Source organism: Emydura macquarii, unplaced genomic scaffold (genome assembly GCF_026122565.2).
Source record: "Emydura macquarii macquarii isolate MOO-44397 ecotype Brisbane River unplaced genomic scaffold, CSIRO-AGI_Emac_v2 contig_2531, whole genome shotgun sequence".
Taxonomy (NCBI): Eukaryota; Metazoa; Chordata; order Testudines; family Chelidae; genus Emydura; species Emydura macquarii.
In genome coordinates this window covers 903,759-921,352 of record NW_027132668.1, presented here as the reverse complement: position 1 = coordinate 921,352, position 17,594 = coordinate 903,759, and the positions used below count along the sequence as shown (strand labels likewise).

The following is a 17,594-nucleotide window of genomic DNA, read 5'->3' as shown; positions in this document are numbered from 1 at the left end:
CTGCCCCCACTCGGTCCCCCTCCTCTCTTCCACACTTCCCCTTACCCCAGGAAGCATTGGAGGAGCTGGTGGGGGAGGAGAGGAGGAATGCAAGGGGTGAGCAATGGCAAGGAGGCTGAGCGCGAGGGGGAAAGGGATGCAGTGAGTGGCAGGAGTGGGCAGGGCCTGGGGTGGAGCAGGGGTGCAGTGTGGGAGGCTGTGTGTGGAAGAGGCCCAGGGCCCTTTTAAATTGCTGGGCCACTGAGCAAATGTTCCCTTTGCCTCCCCTGCCCGTTGGCAGGCCTGGACCAGATGTCCCAATTTTATAGGGACAGACCTCATATTTAGGACTTTTTCTTATATGAGCCTCTATTACCCCTCAACCCCTGTCTCGATTTTCACACTTGTTATCTGGGCACCCTAGGTGCAGCCAGGACAGGGTACAGGGCTAGGGTTTTCTAATGCAATGGCTTTTAATGTTTTATTAGATAAATACTAACTGACATGGACAGTCTGGGCCCCTTTGAATGTGGGGATTTAAATTAAAATGATTGCCCTTAGAACAGTGGTTCCAAATCTGTGGCCTGGGGGCCAAAAGTGACCCACGGGGTCTTTCAAAGTGGCCTGCCACTCCCCTCCCACTTGCTGCAGAAAGGAGCTGCTGCCTAAGGACCCTGGCGGAGTGCATTGCCACAGAGCTACAAGACCAGTGCAGGCTGCTTGCTGCACCCAAGGGGACAGGAGATCAGTGCTCCCCTCCCCTGGCTTCAGCAGGAAGCATGGCAAAGCGCTATGCCTGAGTCCTGAGGTGCTGGGGCTACAGGATGCTTGCGGTTTCCCTGCTGCAGCCAGGGGAACAGGAGATCAGCAATGAGGCAGCCTCCTCGCTGAACTCTTTCCATCTGGCTGCAGTGGTGGGAAGGGACGGAGAGGCTGCTGGCAGAGCTGCCAGGACCCACCATGCTTCAGGAGATGGGTAGGACTCTAAAAATCAGGGCCTTCCAGTTTGGCCACCACCATGACTTAGCTGCCAGGCCATGTGCTTCAGTGCATAGTGACAGTCACTCATCTACACTAGTGCTTTGTCTGTGAGCATGTGACACACTGTGAGTAATTTGTAGGTGTAAAACAGTGAATGTAAAAACGAGCACAGTAGCATCAAAATGTTTACTTTAAATATATAGCGCTTTGTAGTCCTTACTGGTGTATATTCATCAATACATTTTTTAATGAGTTGATAGACTGGTGGCCTTGTAAAAATGATATTTGTGGCCCTTGAGCCAAAAAGGTTGGGCACCACGGCCTTCGAAGGTGTCACTGATACCAGCCCAGCCAGATCCTCAGCTACCACCCAGGCTCCAGAGGGTCTTTAAGCCCTGCCTTAGGATGCCCCCCAGTGCTCCAGGAGTGGCTGCCCAGGGCGGGCGGGCCGGGGGTCAGACTAGATCACTGAGGTCGCCCCGAGCTGAGCCCCCCTCCCTAGTCAGGACTCGGCCCCGGGAGGGGGCTGGCCAGACAGGCCGCCTGAGGAGGCGCTGCCGCGCCTTGGAAGCGGGGTGTCGCCTGAGCCCCGCCGCGGCCCTGCTGCCTCCCCCGGCAGGAAGCGGGGAGGGGCTGCTGAGCCGCGGCGGCGGCGGGGCCGGGCCGGCTGCACGGAAGAGGCGGCGCGGGCGCAAACCGGGCCGGGCGGCCGCTGACTCTGAGCCGGGCTTGGGCGGAGCCGCCGCCGCCGCCAGGAACGGGCAGGGGAGAGGAGGATGCAGCCGTCAGTGGCGCTTCCCCAGGCCGCCTGCGCCGCCGAGTGAGGGAGGGAAGCCCCGGAGCGGCCGCCGCCGCCGCCGCCTGGCCGGGGAAGACCGAGGCTGCGGTGAGCGGCGCTGGAGGCCGGGTAGGTGGGGACGGGGCTGGCGCGGCCGGCGGGGCTCCCTGCGCAGCGCCCAGCCTAGCCCAGCCCAGCCCGCCGAGCTCTCGCGGGGCAAGGGGAGGCCTGGCTGCGGGGCTGGCCAGCAGGGCGGGATGCTGCAGCCCGGCCGGGGGCTGCCAGCCGCCCCCGTGTTCTCCCGCCGGGCAGGGACGGGCGGCTCGGAGGCTGTAGCCTCTCCTAGCGCCGCAGGCAGGGCGGATAGTCCATCGCCCCCTGCTGCCGGGGCCGTGGCTGCTGTTCCGGCTTGGCCTCTCCAGTTTGCCCGGGCGCTGGATGATGATGGATTGCAAAAATAAATAAATAAATAAATAAAAATCCCCCAACCCCCTGGATTAATGCACAACTCCTAGGTACTATAAGACCAATAACCCACTGGCACGTTTCAGCCCAGCCTTGAGAGCCCTGCACGGGGCTTTTGAAGCCTAGAACAGACAAGTGGGACAAGACAAGGTTGCATCTTCCCTGGGAGCTCGCAGTCTACTCAGGCCAGGTCTGCGCTACAGACTTACATCGGTATAACTGTGTCTCTCAGGGCTGGTCTACACTTGCACGTAGGCAGGCAAAACTTTTGTCGTTCAGGGGTGTGAAAAAAGCACCGCCCTGAATGACATAAATGTTGCCAGCATAAGCGCTTGTGTGGATAACGTTATGTTGGCAGGAGATGCTCTCCGGTTGACATAGCTACCACCTCTCGTTTAGGTGCTTTAGGTGGTTTTATTATGTCAACGGGAGAGGTCTTACCCATTGACATAACGCAGCTACATAAACACTCTTACAGCGACACAGCTGTACCAATACAGCTGTGCCTCTGTAAGCCTTAAGTGTAAACTAGTCCTGTGTGGGATCCACACGATTCCAGATGATAAGCGGATGCCAGTCCTTTTGACCAGATTAACTGGAAAGGCAAGACAAGTTTTTAATGATATGGAGCAGGGTGATGCTAAAGGTGTATAAGGAATTTAAAGAGAATGCTTTGAAAAGGTTTAAGATACCCCTAAAGTATAGAAATCTTAAAATGTTTGACAATACCACACATATTGAATATGTGCATAAAACGTTTAATTTTATGAAAAAGTGGATGAGGGGGAGGAGGAGGGAAGCCTGAAGGTAATTATGAAAACTGTTTGATCTGCTGGTGTAAGAACAATTGTTGTGAATGGTCACCAATGAAGTAAATGCAGCCATCTGTGGAAGGGAACCTTCCATGGGTTTGGAGGCAGCAGAAATTGCTGATGAATATGATGAGTCAAGGCTCATGGGGGGTGCAGACTCCAGGGGAAGGGTAATTACCTGTTCCCCAGGTTAAGAGGGACGAGGGGTCTAGGAATAAACCTAATTCCAATTTTGATTTTAAAAAAACTTCAAGGAAGCCAAGATTTTAAAACCCCTTGCCCTAAGGGAAGGCAGGTAATCTGCCATCACGATGGGGCTCCTGGTCAGATAAAACCAAATTGCCCCAAACTTAAGGTCACCCCATGACCTGCACCCACCATCCCTCCCCCTGTGAGTGCGCATACTGTCATTGTGGCCCCTGAGGGAACAATAGAGGAGGTGGATGTCCTGGTGAACTGTGTTAGGGCTCTGTCTTGGGAAAGTAGTGAAGGGGTTGTTGAGAATGCTAGAGTGAATGGCATAGATTGTACAGGCAATGGGACCGATATGGTTTTCCCAAGTCACTTTGGTGAAAGAAAATTTGATAAGAGAAAAAGACAAACTCCCTGGTAAGAGTTTAAACATATTAGCTTTGGCTGAGTTTTCCGTGACTGAGCCTCTGGTTAAGATCTCCCTTGAGTGGGAGGATTTTGGGGATCAGGTCATCATAGGCATCAGAAATTTGCTGCCTGCTGATATTTTAACAGGTAATAACATTTTAGCCATGTCTAAGCAGGTTCATGTTCTAACATGCAGCTAGAGAGAGTATGGCTCTGACTCACCTGCTTTGTCTGTGGACAGTAGGGAATGCTGGGAGGGAAGGGAAAGAATACTCTCAGTCCTTTGTCTGTTGAGAGTAGTGACTTGGCTTCAAAGGAGGAGTTTGAGAATTCTTCTGTGCCAAGTCTGCTTTAAACTTAAGTGAGGCTCAAAAGGAGTGTGTGAAGGCTCAACAAGATGACCATTCTCGGAACCAGGAGAGGGTTGCAGCTCAGAATAAAACCCTGGCTGGGGAACGAAAAGGTAGATTTTTTTTTTTTTTTTTGGTCGGAGGTTTGCTATATAGTGAAGCTCTCACAGGGAAAAGGAGATGTCTTGCTGAGATTTGCAAGCAGGTAGTTGTGTCTGAGAAATACAGGAGAGACTTGCTCCAATTAGCTTATGATTGTTCATTTGCAGAATGCTTAGGAGTGGAGAGACTCTGTGAAAGGCTTAAAAAGATTTGCTGTTGGCCTCACATGTTTAAGACAGTAAAAGATTACTGTAAGAGTTGTGCCTTATGTCAGAAGCATAATAGATTGAAGGGACCTTGCAAAGCACTGTTGCAGCCTCTGCCCATTATTAAACAGGTGTTTGCCAGAGTGTTTGTGGATACTATGGGCCCCCTTACTAAACCTTCCAGGAATGGAAAAATATAGGCCTAGTGTACACTACACAGTTAGGTCAACACAGGGCAGCTTACGTTGAGCTAGATGTGTCTACACTTAAATTTGATTTCTGCCAACATAAGCGCCCCGCTACACTGATTTAATAACTCCACCCTCCCCAAGCAGCGTAGAGTCACAATGTAGTTAGATCAATGCAATGAGAGTGCAGACACTGCGTTACTTATGTTGACAGTTACTAGTTTCCAGCAACTGTCCCACAATGCTCCATGCCGACCGCTCTGAGAACTCCGCTGGTCAGGTAGACAGGAAGCCACCCCTCCCCTTGAAAGTAAAATTTTTGAAATTCCTTTTTCTGGTTGCCCTGCTTGGCGAGCGCACCAAGCAGTTCTCCATTGTTGAATGTAACTGCCCAGTTGACCATGGCCGGCTACATGCTTGCCTGAGTAGAAGGGAAATATTGGATCTCCTGGGCCTGTGAGGGAAAGAGGCTGTGCAGACACAGCTTTGATCTAGTCGTGGAAACATGGACATCTAAGAGCGTTGCTCGGGGGATGCAGGAGAAGAACTATGACTGGGACCAGCAACAGTATCATGTGAAAGCCAAGGAGCTGTGGCAGTCATACCAGAAGGCCAGGGAGGCCAACAATCGATCCGGTGCCAAGCTGTAGACCTGCCGCTTTTACAATGTGCGCTACATGCCATCCTCGGCAGAGACACCCTCCCCCAATAGCACTGTGGATACTTCTGAGAAGTCCAAGTCACAGGGCCATTGCCATGAACAGCTAGGAGCAGGATGTGGACGAAGAAGAGTAGAAGGAGCATGGGGGACAGGCGACTGGGGGATCCAACTGCTCAGTGAGGCAGGACCTACTTTTGACTCCACTGCAGTCCACGCAGTCCTGCCGGTCGAGCATGGGCAAACCTGAGGCAGGGGAAGGAATCTTTGGTAAGTATGCAGTTTACTTTGAAATGACAGAGATGGCCCGCCCAAAGTAGCAGTTCATATCTTTTGATTTACTCATTTTTACTTGTGCTAGAAGAGGTAGTAGAACAACCTAAAGAGGTAGAGTTGCTATCTGCCTTTCATTCCCCTCTACAGGTAGGCAAGGGAGGCCATGCAGAGCAGTTTGTTTATGTGCACCATGATGTCCCAGGAATTCTCCATAGAGATCTCCATACAACTTTCACAGATGTACTCTGCAGTCCACTCCCAAAGGTTTCTGGGGGAGGGCTGCCTTGTTTCTTCCTCTGCAACAGGACACTTTTCTATGCCACTCAGTGATTACTTCATCAGGCACCCTTGCAGTACACAGACTAGCAGCATATGGGTCCGGGCGGCATCGGGATGCCAGCAGCAGCTGTGCTGAGTCTGCCTCTGTTACCTTCAGGAGTGAGATATCAGCTAAAATCACCATCTCCTCTGGAAAATGGCGCCAGTATTCAGTGCCATTGCCCTATACAACTATATTCATGCAACCAAACTATTCCCCTCTCATTTCCCCAACCCCCCACCCAAGGGCCATACGCACCATGGCTGGTTCTGTGACAGAGCATGCTCTATCAATCCCCAAGTAGAAGTGAGAATATGGTGCTTGCAACTTTTGGTGAGCAAGGGGAGTGAGTTGAGGATCTTAAATTTCGATTTCCATCGTGAATACACTGACAATGGTACCTCTGCTGTGTTATATCTGCAGCTGCTGCCATTGCGGCCGTCAGGGTCTCCCACTCCATACCCACGGAACGACTGAGCCAGATAAGGAAGAAAAAGAAGAGGGACAACATATTTCAGGAGATCCTGCAAGCCAGTGCTGCATCAGGGAATGAGCACAGGGCCTGGAGGATCACCCTTGCAGACAGCCTGGAGAAGGAGAAAGTGGAGAGGAGAAAGGAGCAGGAAAAGGAGAGGGACGTGCAGCAGGAGATGCTTTGCTTTTCAGACAGCAAACAGCTGCTGCAGACTCTTGTTCAACAATCCCATGCTCGTCTCCCTCTGCAGCCCATAGAGACCTCAACATCAGGACCTCCCTGTACCCCCTCTCAATGTTCCACATAGCATCAGAAGTCAGTGAACCACGATTACCACACTGCCCCAGGGAACATTAAAGACAATCACAGCTTCACGCACACTGATCTGTGAAACCATGGTTGGTGTATGGTACCTGAAATGGACATGAATGTTCTTTCCCCTTCATAAATTCTGTTCCCTTAATTTATTAAGTTTTATTGAGTTTTAAATGATTCTTTTTTCATTGCCTGGTTCATGTCACAGAATAAAAATCTATTTTTAAGAACAAAATTCATCTTTATTAGGTCACAACACATGCTGGCTGGTGCTGAGCAGGTCTGACAGCGATCAGTTACCTGTTACTGTACTGTCACACAACTCATACCATCATTCACAAACATTAATAGGTGCATTTGCAATGTTATATTCCTACACACACAGCAGTCACGACGAGATTGCAAAAGAGCAAGGCCAGGTAGAGTGCACTACAGCAACACATCTACTCTGGCTCAGTATTAAAATGGTCTACCAAAGCCTCCCTGAGCCACGTTGAGCTCTTCTAATAGTGTTTGTATCTGGCTGTTCAAATTCAGCAGACAGTCGCTCCACCTCCACCTCAGTGGAAACTTTCACCCCTTTGCTTCACAGCTATTATGCAGGTCCACTCTTGTAAGTAGACAAATGCCAGTGACCCTTCAAATGACCAAAGGCACATTCAGCTGTCATTCTGCACCTGCGGAGCCTGTAGTTGAAGCACTCCTTTGTGCTGTCATGGTGGCCAGTGTATGGCTTCATGAGTGAGGGATAGACTGGTTCACCCGGGATCACTATTGGCATTTCAACATTCCCAATGGCAATCCACCAGTTGTGAAAGAAAGTCCCTGCTTGCAGCTTTCTGAACAGCCTCATGTTCTTAAAGATGCATGCATCATGCACCTTCCCTTACCAGTACACATTTGTGACGCTGACTGGATTTGGGAAACCATTTATGATATTATTTAAAATCAATATGTCAAAATTACAATAATTCATATGAGATAGGCCATGTCAGGCACCATTAGAAAGGTCATAATTTGCTAAATATGATTATATTGTTTATGTGCATATGTCATATTTGTAATGTAGATTATAAATATGTAAGGCATATCTGTATTTCAACTTGTGCTATGCTTCTGGGTGACACCCCAGACAGGATGGCTGCAGCACTGGCCTGCTTAATGGCCCATTAAGGGAACTCACAGGTACAATAAGCCCAGAGAGAGAACCCAGGGGCTACACCTTATGAGTCACCAGGACGTACTCATGTGACCCTGGACTCCATTTTATTTCTGTAAATTTCCACAAGCAGCATGGTCAAGGCCAGGGGACATAAAAGGCAGCTGCACCACATCCATGTTGTCTTCAGTCAGTCTTTAGTCTTCACCTGCCTATCTCTGGATCAACTCGTCTACAACTGAAGCTGTGAAACAAAGGGCTGAGACCCATCCGGATACTGGATGTACATCAGGGGGACTGTACAAGCCTGGAAAATCCACACTTCTAATGAAAACCTGATATAGGTGGACTTTTGAATCATTTGTATGTATCTAATTGCTTTGACCATTTAAAATTTTCTCTTTATAGTTTGTTTCTTTCCTTTTATAATAAACCGTTAGTTTTAGTTACTAAAGGATTGGCTGGCAGCGTGGTATTTTGCATAAGATCCAAATTTTTATTGATCTGGTAATGTGGATGACCCTTTCGGGTCAGGAGAACATTTTTGGTAAAGAGCATAGGGTTTTAAATAACTTATCGCTTTACCGGACCTAGTGCCTGATTGGGAGCCTGAAACTGAAATGCAGTAAAGGGGGCTGTGTATATTTTGTTTTAGCTTCTTGATGACCGAATCAAGATGGGGAATCAGAAGCATTATTTGTGGCTGATTGGGTAGTCTGACTTCAGTGTCACCCACCAGTTCTGGGAGAATTTGCTCTGCTTTTGCAGCCTGCCCTGACCTTGGCATTTTCAGGCGGTCTACCCTAGGCATGGATGGGCATTGATATCGGTAAGACATCCCCAGTGACCCACACGAGCGCTTGCATAACCATAGACAAATAACCTTTTCTGTTGATGTACTCTGGCAAGATGGCCTGGTGCTACAGTAGGGATATGTGTGCCATCTGTTGCCCCACCAATGTTCGGGAACCCCATTGCTGAAAAAACGTCCATTATGTCCTATGCATTGGCAAGAGTCACTGTCCTGCATAGCAGGAGGGGATTAATGTCCTTGCACGCTGGCATGACAACGGCCCCTGCTGTGGATGTCTCGACTCCAAAGTGATCCTTGACTGACCAGTAGCGATCAGGCATTGCAAGTTTCCACAGTGCAATCACCACTTGTTTCTCTGCTGTCAGTGCAGCTTTCATTTTGGTGTCCCTGCACTGAAGGACTGAGTTGAGTTCAGCACACTGTGACACACTGCACCTGAGGGCAGCACCCTGAAGCTGCCATATTCATCATTCAGATATAGTTGTGATATTTCATACAAAGCATGCCATGTAAGCTATCATACAAAAGGTCGTGATTGGCTGGATCACATTGTTCTGTCCAAATATGTATATCATTAGTGTATATCAAGTTATGAGATTTTGCTGTATGGTTGTATTGAAATATGTTGTAAATTTGAGAATCTCTGTTGTTAGGTGGTAATCCACTCCCAGAAGGGTGTTAAGTGACCATTAACCAACAGGGGAATAGTAAACAAAGAATTTACAATACAATGACAGTTGCACAAGACCATACAATGGGGATTGCTCAACTCTATGACTCAGCTGCACAAGCATCACACAATAGGGATTGATCTGTGACTCAGCAAAGCACACCAGAACATGTCTGGGCTAGTACTTTCCAGGCACATAGCTTGAGGGTATAAAATAAAGGTCAGTGGAATCATGCCTTGGCCTTTCTCCTCCTCCACCTATGCTGGAAGCAACAAGAACATGGGAAGACAAAGACTTCAGTAAGAGACTGGTCCCTAGCTTCAGGGAGAAGCTTGTGTATTGAGAACTATAACATCTAGTGGGATGAGAAAACTGCTTGATCTAAATACTGCCTAGTGTTACGAGGTTTAAGATTTAGATTGCCGTTTATCTGTTATTTTCTTTGGTAACTATCTCTGTTGGTAACTATCTTTTTATGCCTACCACCTATAATCACCTTAAATCTACCTTTCTGTAGTTAATAAACCTGTTTTATATTTTATCTAAAACAGTGTGTTTTGGCTGAAGTGTTGAAGGCTTGTGTATGTCCTCTCCACATTGAGAGAGGGGTGGACTGGGTAATAAACGTACATGGTCAGGTTTCTGATCAGGGCAGGAGGGTACATTTCTGGGGTGCAAGGTTGGGAACTGGGGGGAATTGTCTGGTGCCTTTCTGTGTATGTGATTCGTGAGTGGCTCAAGGAGCATTCACCCAGTCTATCTGGGTGTGAGACTCCACATGCTGTTGGGCTGAGTGATAACAGCGCTTGGAGCGGTTTGCTGCTTGTCACTAGCAAAGCATTGTGAGAGAGAGCCCAGGCTGGAGAGTTAAGGGGCACAGTGGTACCCCAGTTCCAGGTTGCACCCCAGGGATCCCGTCACACACACACATATCCAGGAATGTGGCCTTGCACATCCACAAGTTCTGCAGCCACTGCGTGTCATCCCATACCTGCATAATGATGCCATCCCGACGGTCAGTGCTTGTTTCTCAGGCAACAGAATGGTCACTGCACATCTGCAGCTGCTCTGTGAATGTCACCAACAACCTTAAATTGTTTCTTTCTATGTCCCACAGCAGTCTAGCCCTCAAGGAACAGGCAGGGGCGAAAGGGGATTCACCAAGGGAAAGTCATGCCTGACCAACCTGATTGCTTTCTATGATGAGGTGACTGGCTCTGTGGATGTGGGGAAGGCGGTGGATGTGATATACCTTGACTTTAGCAAAGCTTTTGATACGGTTTCTCACAGTATTCTTATCAGCAAGTTAAAGAAGTATGGGTTGGATGAATGGACTATAAAATGGATAGTGAACTGGCTAGAGCATAGGGCTCAACGAGTAGTGATCAATGGCTCCATGTCTAGCTGGCAGCCGGTCACAAGCGGAGTTCCCCAGGGGTCGGTCCTGGGGCCGGTTTTGTTCAACATCTTTATTAATGATCAGGATGGGGTAGATTGCACCCTCAGCAAGTTTGCGGACGACACTAAGCTGGGGGACCCTGCAAGGTAGGGATAGGATACAGAGTGACCTAAACAAACTGGAGGATTGGGCCAAAGAAATCTAATGAGGTTCAACAAAGAAAAGTGCAGAGTCCTCCACTTAGGAAGAAAGAATCCCATGCACAGCTATAGACTGGGGACCGACGAGCTGGGCAGCAGCTCTGCAGAAAAGGACCTGGGGGTAACGGTGGATAAAAAGCTGGATATGAGTCAGCAGTGTGCCCTGGTTGTCAAGAAGGCCAATGGCATATTGGGCTGCATTAGGAGGGGCATTGCTAGCAGGTCACGGGAAGTGATTATTCCCCTCTATTCGGCATTGGTGAGGCCGCATTTAGAATATTGTGTCCAGTTTTGGGCCCCCCAATACAAAAAGGATGTGGACAAGTTGGAGAGAGTCCAGCGGAGGGCAACAAAAATGATTAGGGGGCTGGAGCACAGGACTTATGAGGAGAGGCTGAGGGAACTGGGCTTGTTTAGTCTGCAAAAGAGAAGAGTGAGGGGGGATTTGATAGCGGCCTTTAACTACCTGAAAGGGGGTTCTAGGGAGGATGGGGCTAGGCTGTTCTCGGTGGTGGCAGATGACAGAACAAGGAGCAACGGTCTCAAGTTACAGGGAGGGAGGTCTAGGTTGGACATTAGGAAAAAGTTTTTTACTAGGAGGGTGGTGAAGCACTGGAATGGGTTACCTAGGGAGGTGGTGGAATCTCCATCCTTAGAGGTTTTTAAGCTGCGGCTTGACAAAGCCCTGGTTGGGATGATATAGCAGAGGTTAGTCCTGCTTTGAGCAGGGGGTTGGACTAGATGACCTCCTGAGGTCCCTTCCAACTCTAATATTCTATGATTCTATGAACCGTCATGTTCTCCGCAGTGTCTCTTGTGACTCTGCAAATACAGAAGGATCATGTGCCCTGAGCTTACATTGCTCATGACAATAGGGCTGACCTATGGAGGCTCCGCGCTTCTGTCAGAGATGGTGGACAGTGAAGAGGGATGCGTGGGTTTGTGGGACTTTGAAAAGAAGGGGTAAAAATTATGGGGATGCAGATGAAATTATGGGATGGAGAGCACTGCACTATGGAAAGTTGACCCCTGTGTTCCCAGTCACCCCAGCGCAACTCGTTTTGACCCCATCAGGCATTGCGAAACTTCCCAAAAGATACTATGCGGGATGGTGGCAAGTTGCACAGTGACATACCTACTCATGGTGCACTGCACTCAGCATTGATACAAATGCTCCTGGGGAGGATGTGTACCATCAAGACAAGAAACCAAGTATGTACATGCATAAGATATGTAATAACTGGTGGCTGTATGCTCACATAACTTAGATTGACATAAGTTTGTAGTGTAGACATGGCCATATACTTGTGGTGGATTCCGCCACCAGGTACCCTGAAGCCACAGCACTATCTAATATAAAAGCTGAAACAGTGGCTACAGCTTTTTTCATGATTTTTAGCAGAGTAGGTTTTCCTGGAGAGATCTTGACAGACTGTGGTGCAAACTTTGTGTCTGTAGTCTTAAAAAGTTATGCAAATTATGTGGATTGAGGCATCTAAGAGCTGCTTCCTATCACACAGTAACTAATGGTATAGTGGAAAGATTTAATGGAACTTTAAAAGCTATGCTAAAAATGTATGTTACTAGGTGCAAGAATGACTGGGACATATTACACCCTTATTTGCTATATGCATACAGAAATGTTCCCCAAGAATCTACTGATCATCCCTTTGATATTCTGGATGGGAGGCAGGTGAGGGGACCCCAGCTTTGATTTGAGGCTCTTGGGAGGGCAGTACAGAAGAAACCAGACAGCCTGTAGGGGAGTATGTCACTTGTTCTAAGGAAAATGTACGGGCTTTAATGGATTTAGTGCAACAGACCCTTTGAGAAATGTAAAATTTTTGTAAAAGATTCTCATTGAGCATTTTGTCACAGGGCACCAGAGTCCATATGCTCTAAACTCCACACAAGCAGATACTGGTGTCCCCCATGTAGATCATCAGATTGCAGGGTGGGGACATAAATTTCTTACCCAACAAAAATGACATTGCCTAATTTTTTTAAAGAGAACTTTGTGTTATGTAGGATAGTTTTTTATTTGATTGCTTTCATTATTGCAAAAATTAGTATTAAAACTTCAATATACATTCATAACCAGTGTATCTTGTTCCTGGTAAATATTTGAAGCAGCAGAGAAATTGTTTTTTTAATATATCAAATTCATTGTGCTAAATACACATAATCTTTCAAATGGTAGATTGGTTTTGCTTATGCATCCTCCAAAATCATCTTTGAGCACTAGTTCCCGAGATTAAAAGATTGTGGATTTTTCTTTGTAATTGGAGATATTCTTTTCTTTTCCCCACATCCATTTCACCTACTTATGTCCCAGAATTCCTGAGTGTATATTCTTCTACTTGCATGTGATCCCAAGGATGGCACTGAACATAGTTGTCACTATGACAGGAGCAAAACCTTCTTGGATGAGCATTGCTTGAGGTAGTCAGGCAAACATTAGATAGAAAAGCAATCAACACTGGGGACGCTAGTGATGGTGCAGGTCAGCAGGTGGTAGGAAAGGGACACAGCTGAACAATATGAAAAACATTTACTTTTGTCTTTTAAGCTTTGTGGGAATGAGAAAGGTGGGGGTTGAAGAGGGCATCAATTGGTATCAGTCTTGCAAATGGAATTCCAGAAACAATACTTTTAAAGATGCTTTGTTTCTGCTGTATAATTGATGAAAGAATTGTTGAACAGTCATTCAAACTTCATTTAAAAAAAAAAAGTTCTGTTTAAAGTATATAAACAGTGTAATCTTATGCTCTAAGCAAGGACCAGGGAATCAGGATACCTAGTTTATCTTCAGTCCTGTCACTCATTCACCATGACATCTTTGTCAACTCACTTGAGTGGGTACAAAATCCCAAGGATAAGAATTTGAAATTCCCATTCTGGTGAATGGAAGTTGCATGTGATTACCCTCAGATTGAATTTAGTCATATCTTGGTTTCTCTAGAAGGTGAGGGGGAGCTAGTAATTTATATAAGCCTCACCACATCATTGTGAAGTAATATTAATGTTTGACATTTCTATCTTTGATCCTCTTTTTGATAAAGGCTATCTAATTTTCATTATCATGTTTATCTTCTCTTAGAGGTGAAGTGCAAATATGTGAGTTCAGGCCCTTGGGTGTCTTGTGTTTCTCCACCAGCAGTTGAGGCAGTTCTGATACTGAAAGGAGGGTTAGGAATGCAGCTTCTGCTTCATTCTTGCAAGAGAAACATCAGCACCTGAGAGGGTCTCAGGTCCTGGCAGGTAAATGAAGATTGAACTAGAATTTTTTAAAGTTGTATAGATTTAACATTTGGGGGTGGGATTTGCAAAAGTGCTCAGCATTGGCCTGAGTGCTCCCATGGAAGTCATTGGGAGTTTTACCAACGAGAGCTAGGCCAATGCTGAATCTGTTTGAAAATCCTCCCTACAAATGCATACCTTCTGAAAACCTGTATTCAGTTAAGGACTGGGATCTGAAATCATGTTTGGTCTTTATTTTTGAAATCATTGCATTTCTCCGTCCAGAATAGATTTTTCAGTTAAGATGTCCTCTGCTGATCAAAACTAAACAAAGCCCACATGCAACCTTCCTACCCCAGCATATCTGCACACAGCACCCTGCCACTGTTATGCCACCTTCTGTCCCATCCCTGTTTTGTTCACCCACTTGTTGTGCTTTGCCTTTAAACTAAGAACTGATCCTGCTATCTCTTCAGGAGAAACTTTGCACCCTCATGGAACTCTGTTGACTTTGATGGGGCTCTTTAAGAGAATAGAGGAGGAAAATTGGATCCAATTGCAGGAGGAGGACCTAAAATAGCCACGTCTTTATGTCTGGGATATTCTTTTACTACCCTTTCATACTGAACCCTAGCATGATGGCAGCCCTGAGCAGGCCTCTAGCTGCTATTATAACACTAATAATAAAATGGTCATAACTGTACAAGTATTTAGTAACTGAAAGGCTATATTGTTATAAAGTTTAATCCTCTAGGCAAAAATGTAATATGTATATGTGTATTTTAATGTCAGCTATACAAAGTACTGTTTTATAAAGTAGAAATAATATATATTGTATATCATAATTTTTACTTTTTTTGTTTTTTTGTTTAAAACAGGAAGATACAAAAGTTTTACATGGCTCGCATCTGACAACATGCACCACCAATGGCTGCTGTTAGCTGCATGCTTTTGGGTGATATTCATGTTCATGGTTGCTAGCAAGTTCATCACACTGACTTTTAAAGACCCTGATGGTAAGTTCACCTTTAATTAAATTGGATATAATACAGAAAATTGAACAATATTCTGTCCAGAAGTGGCAGTGTAATCAGTATGCCTAAAGCAGATCCCAACACATTGTTAGCACTTTGTTTATTTTAGAAACTGAAGCAGTGCATTTTATAAATTGCTACTACGTGACAGTGCTAATACTTCTGCAGTTTACATTCTTGTTTAGAAGGATCTGAAAAAGTTACATTGCTATCAATTTCCCATATTTGGGAACAGAGGGGATCACATTTTGAAAGTCTGCCTTTTAATAAACAGGTTCTTGAACTAATTCAATTTCAGCATCCTGGCCTGTAAACTAAATGGTTGTGTGTTTAAAACATCGCAGAAGAGTCACCTGAATGGTTTCCTTCCTTATTAAAGAGAAGGGAAATTTCATAGTAATTAAATACTAACTACATAGTCTTTATTTTCTGTACTATTTTAAGTACTTGCCATCCAGTTACAGCATTGCAATTGACATGGAAAATTTGATTTGCAGTGCATGTACCCTAACCTCTCCTGCCTTGATCCTTACTTTGTTTTATCCTCTGCTATTTGATTGACAAATTGCTTATAGGCTTTTACATAGCCTAAGTAGCCCAGAGGGTATTAGACTGATAAGGAGTTTAAAGCCACTTGATGACACTACACAGCATGCCACATTCTCTGTATATTGGATGTGTTTTTAAGAAGCAGACCTGCAGGGAGTGTATGATGCAGGCACTGACATGTCATGCAGATAGAGGGTGCGTGTGTGGGTGGGGAAGTGGTTACAAGATACCCATATTCCTGTATCTTTTTAAGAAAAATAAATATAACTGGAGAATAAGGTCATCGCTTTGGTTCATTTTAGTAACTTATCAATGGATAAATGGCACAGCTAGTTCATTTAAATGGCATGCCTGGGGTGTGTGCAGTCTTATTCACCAAGGCTTATAGAAGTGAACTCTTTGTAGCTGTTTTCACCTCAGGCTTTTTCTGTGCTCTGTTATGGGTGCAAATGAGCTGATCTTACTTTAGGTAGATAACTGTCTTATTATTTTGTACTATGCTTGAAGCAGTAAATGAAATAAAGGTGACCACTTATTCCAAGCACAATAAATTGCTATAAGCATCCCATAAATGAGGCTGTATGCCACAGCTTTCCATCGGGAAATGTTGAGAGAATTCCTATAGGTTTCATTGCGACTGTTCACACAGAGTACATACAATACGTCTGCAGAATCAAATCCTTATTTATTGTGCTGAGTAAGTGACATCCAGTGATATCGTGTAGAATGCGGACAAAATGTGATATTGTGTAGAATGTAGGAACGGTGTTTGTTAGCTAAAGATTGCTGAAAAGGGATCATAGACATTGGTTTTGTGTATGGCCTACAAAAATGATGGTTAGGGGGAAAGAGGGAGAGTAATTTTGGCCCAGAACTGTTTTGGCCCTGAAATATTGTATAATTAATGATTACTTATAAAAAATATTCTAGCCCTGCTTAGTGACAAGCTGTTAACTCTTCTGAGACAATTTAAAGGTAGAAAATAATATTAGTTTGGGTTAACTCAATCTGTTTTTATAAGGTCTTTGTTTTGTCCAAATTGCTTTCAATGGATAGTTTTTTAGGTCTTTATTTGTTCCTGTGATTAAGTAGGCAACTCTCTGGCTTGTTGTTTTTACTGATGATTTTGCAGTTTGGGCCCCAATCCTGTGATGACATGTGTTTGTGCAGACTGCTTCACCTGTGCAGTTTGACTCAGAAGTCTGCCTACAGGAACTCATTGCAGGATTGGGGCCTTAGAACTGAACTGGTTCTTTGGGTTCTACTCTGGTTTCCAGTGAAATGATTCACTTTCTTTTTTACTCTTCTGTCTTATCTGCCTGTATCCTCTACAATAAATAACAGACTTCCTTCCCCTTATCTTTGTGGAAGTGTTAGTTTTCACTTTGTTTAATCTCCTTGTGCTGTAATGTATAAGGTTTTAGCAAGCATTAACTGTCCTCCTCCACCTCATTCTGCTTAAGTTACATAACTTTTTTTACTCCCACTACTTAATTTTCCTATTGCTATTCCTGAACTAATTTGAAGAAGAATAAACCTGCTTGGCAGGTAAGATGGCTTAGCTTTGCAAGTTGAGACACTTCTCTTCTAGTTTCAGGAATAATAAATTTTCACCAAGATTCAGGATGGTCCTTAAATTGCAGTGTATGGAACAACAAGTGCCAATCTTTGTACCAGGACAAATGGAGACAAGTGAATATCTTTATAGAAGAAAAAAATCAATGTGCATGGTGAAGATTAACCTCAAAAATATTTTACTCAGCTGACATTTGTTATCCAGGCCGTGCACCTTTTTGATGTGGGCCGTTAGAACTGCCACCGAAAGAGTGGCTGGCACGTGTGATTTCTCGGCGGATGGCAATAGAAAGCGAGCTGCCGCTGAAAATGAAGTAGCCATGCGATGTTGTCGCGGACGGGAGCACACCGCGATCTGCTGCCGAAATCCCATTCATCGCGTGTTTTCTCGGCGGAGACTAGGACGCGGTGGGAAATTCAAATGTGACCCGCCAGTGGAATTGAGTTTT

General features: G+C 45.6%; 1 protein-coding gene across 3 annotated transcripts in view; it reads left to right on the top strand.

Annotated features, from left to right (window-relative positions):
- The first annotated feature begins 1,585 nt into the window (after positions 1-1,585).
- The window catches only part of CHST10 (carbohydrate sulfotransferase 10), a 29,129-nt gene continuing 13,120 nt past the window's right edge, over positions 1,586-17,594 (top strand). The window contains exons 1-3 of one of the 3 annotated variants that reach the window (XM_067563560.1): positions 1,726-1,867; positions 13,848-14,008; positions 14,866-15,003. In XM_067563560.1, the coding sequence (XP_067419661.1) occupies positions 14,904-15,003 (100 nt within the window). In that variant the 5' untranslated portion in view covers positions 1,726-1,867; positions 13,848-14,008; positions 14,866-14,903. Of the gene's footprint in view, positions 1,868-13,847; positions 14,009-14,865; positions 15,004-17,594 lie in introns of all 3 variants that reach the window. The other 2 variants (XM_067563561.1, XM_067563562.1) reach the window with 2 other exon arrangements.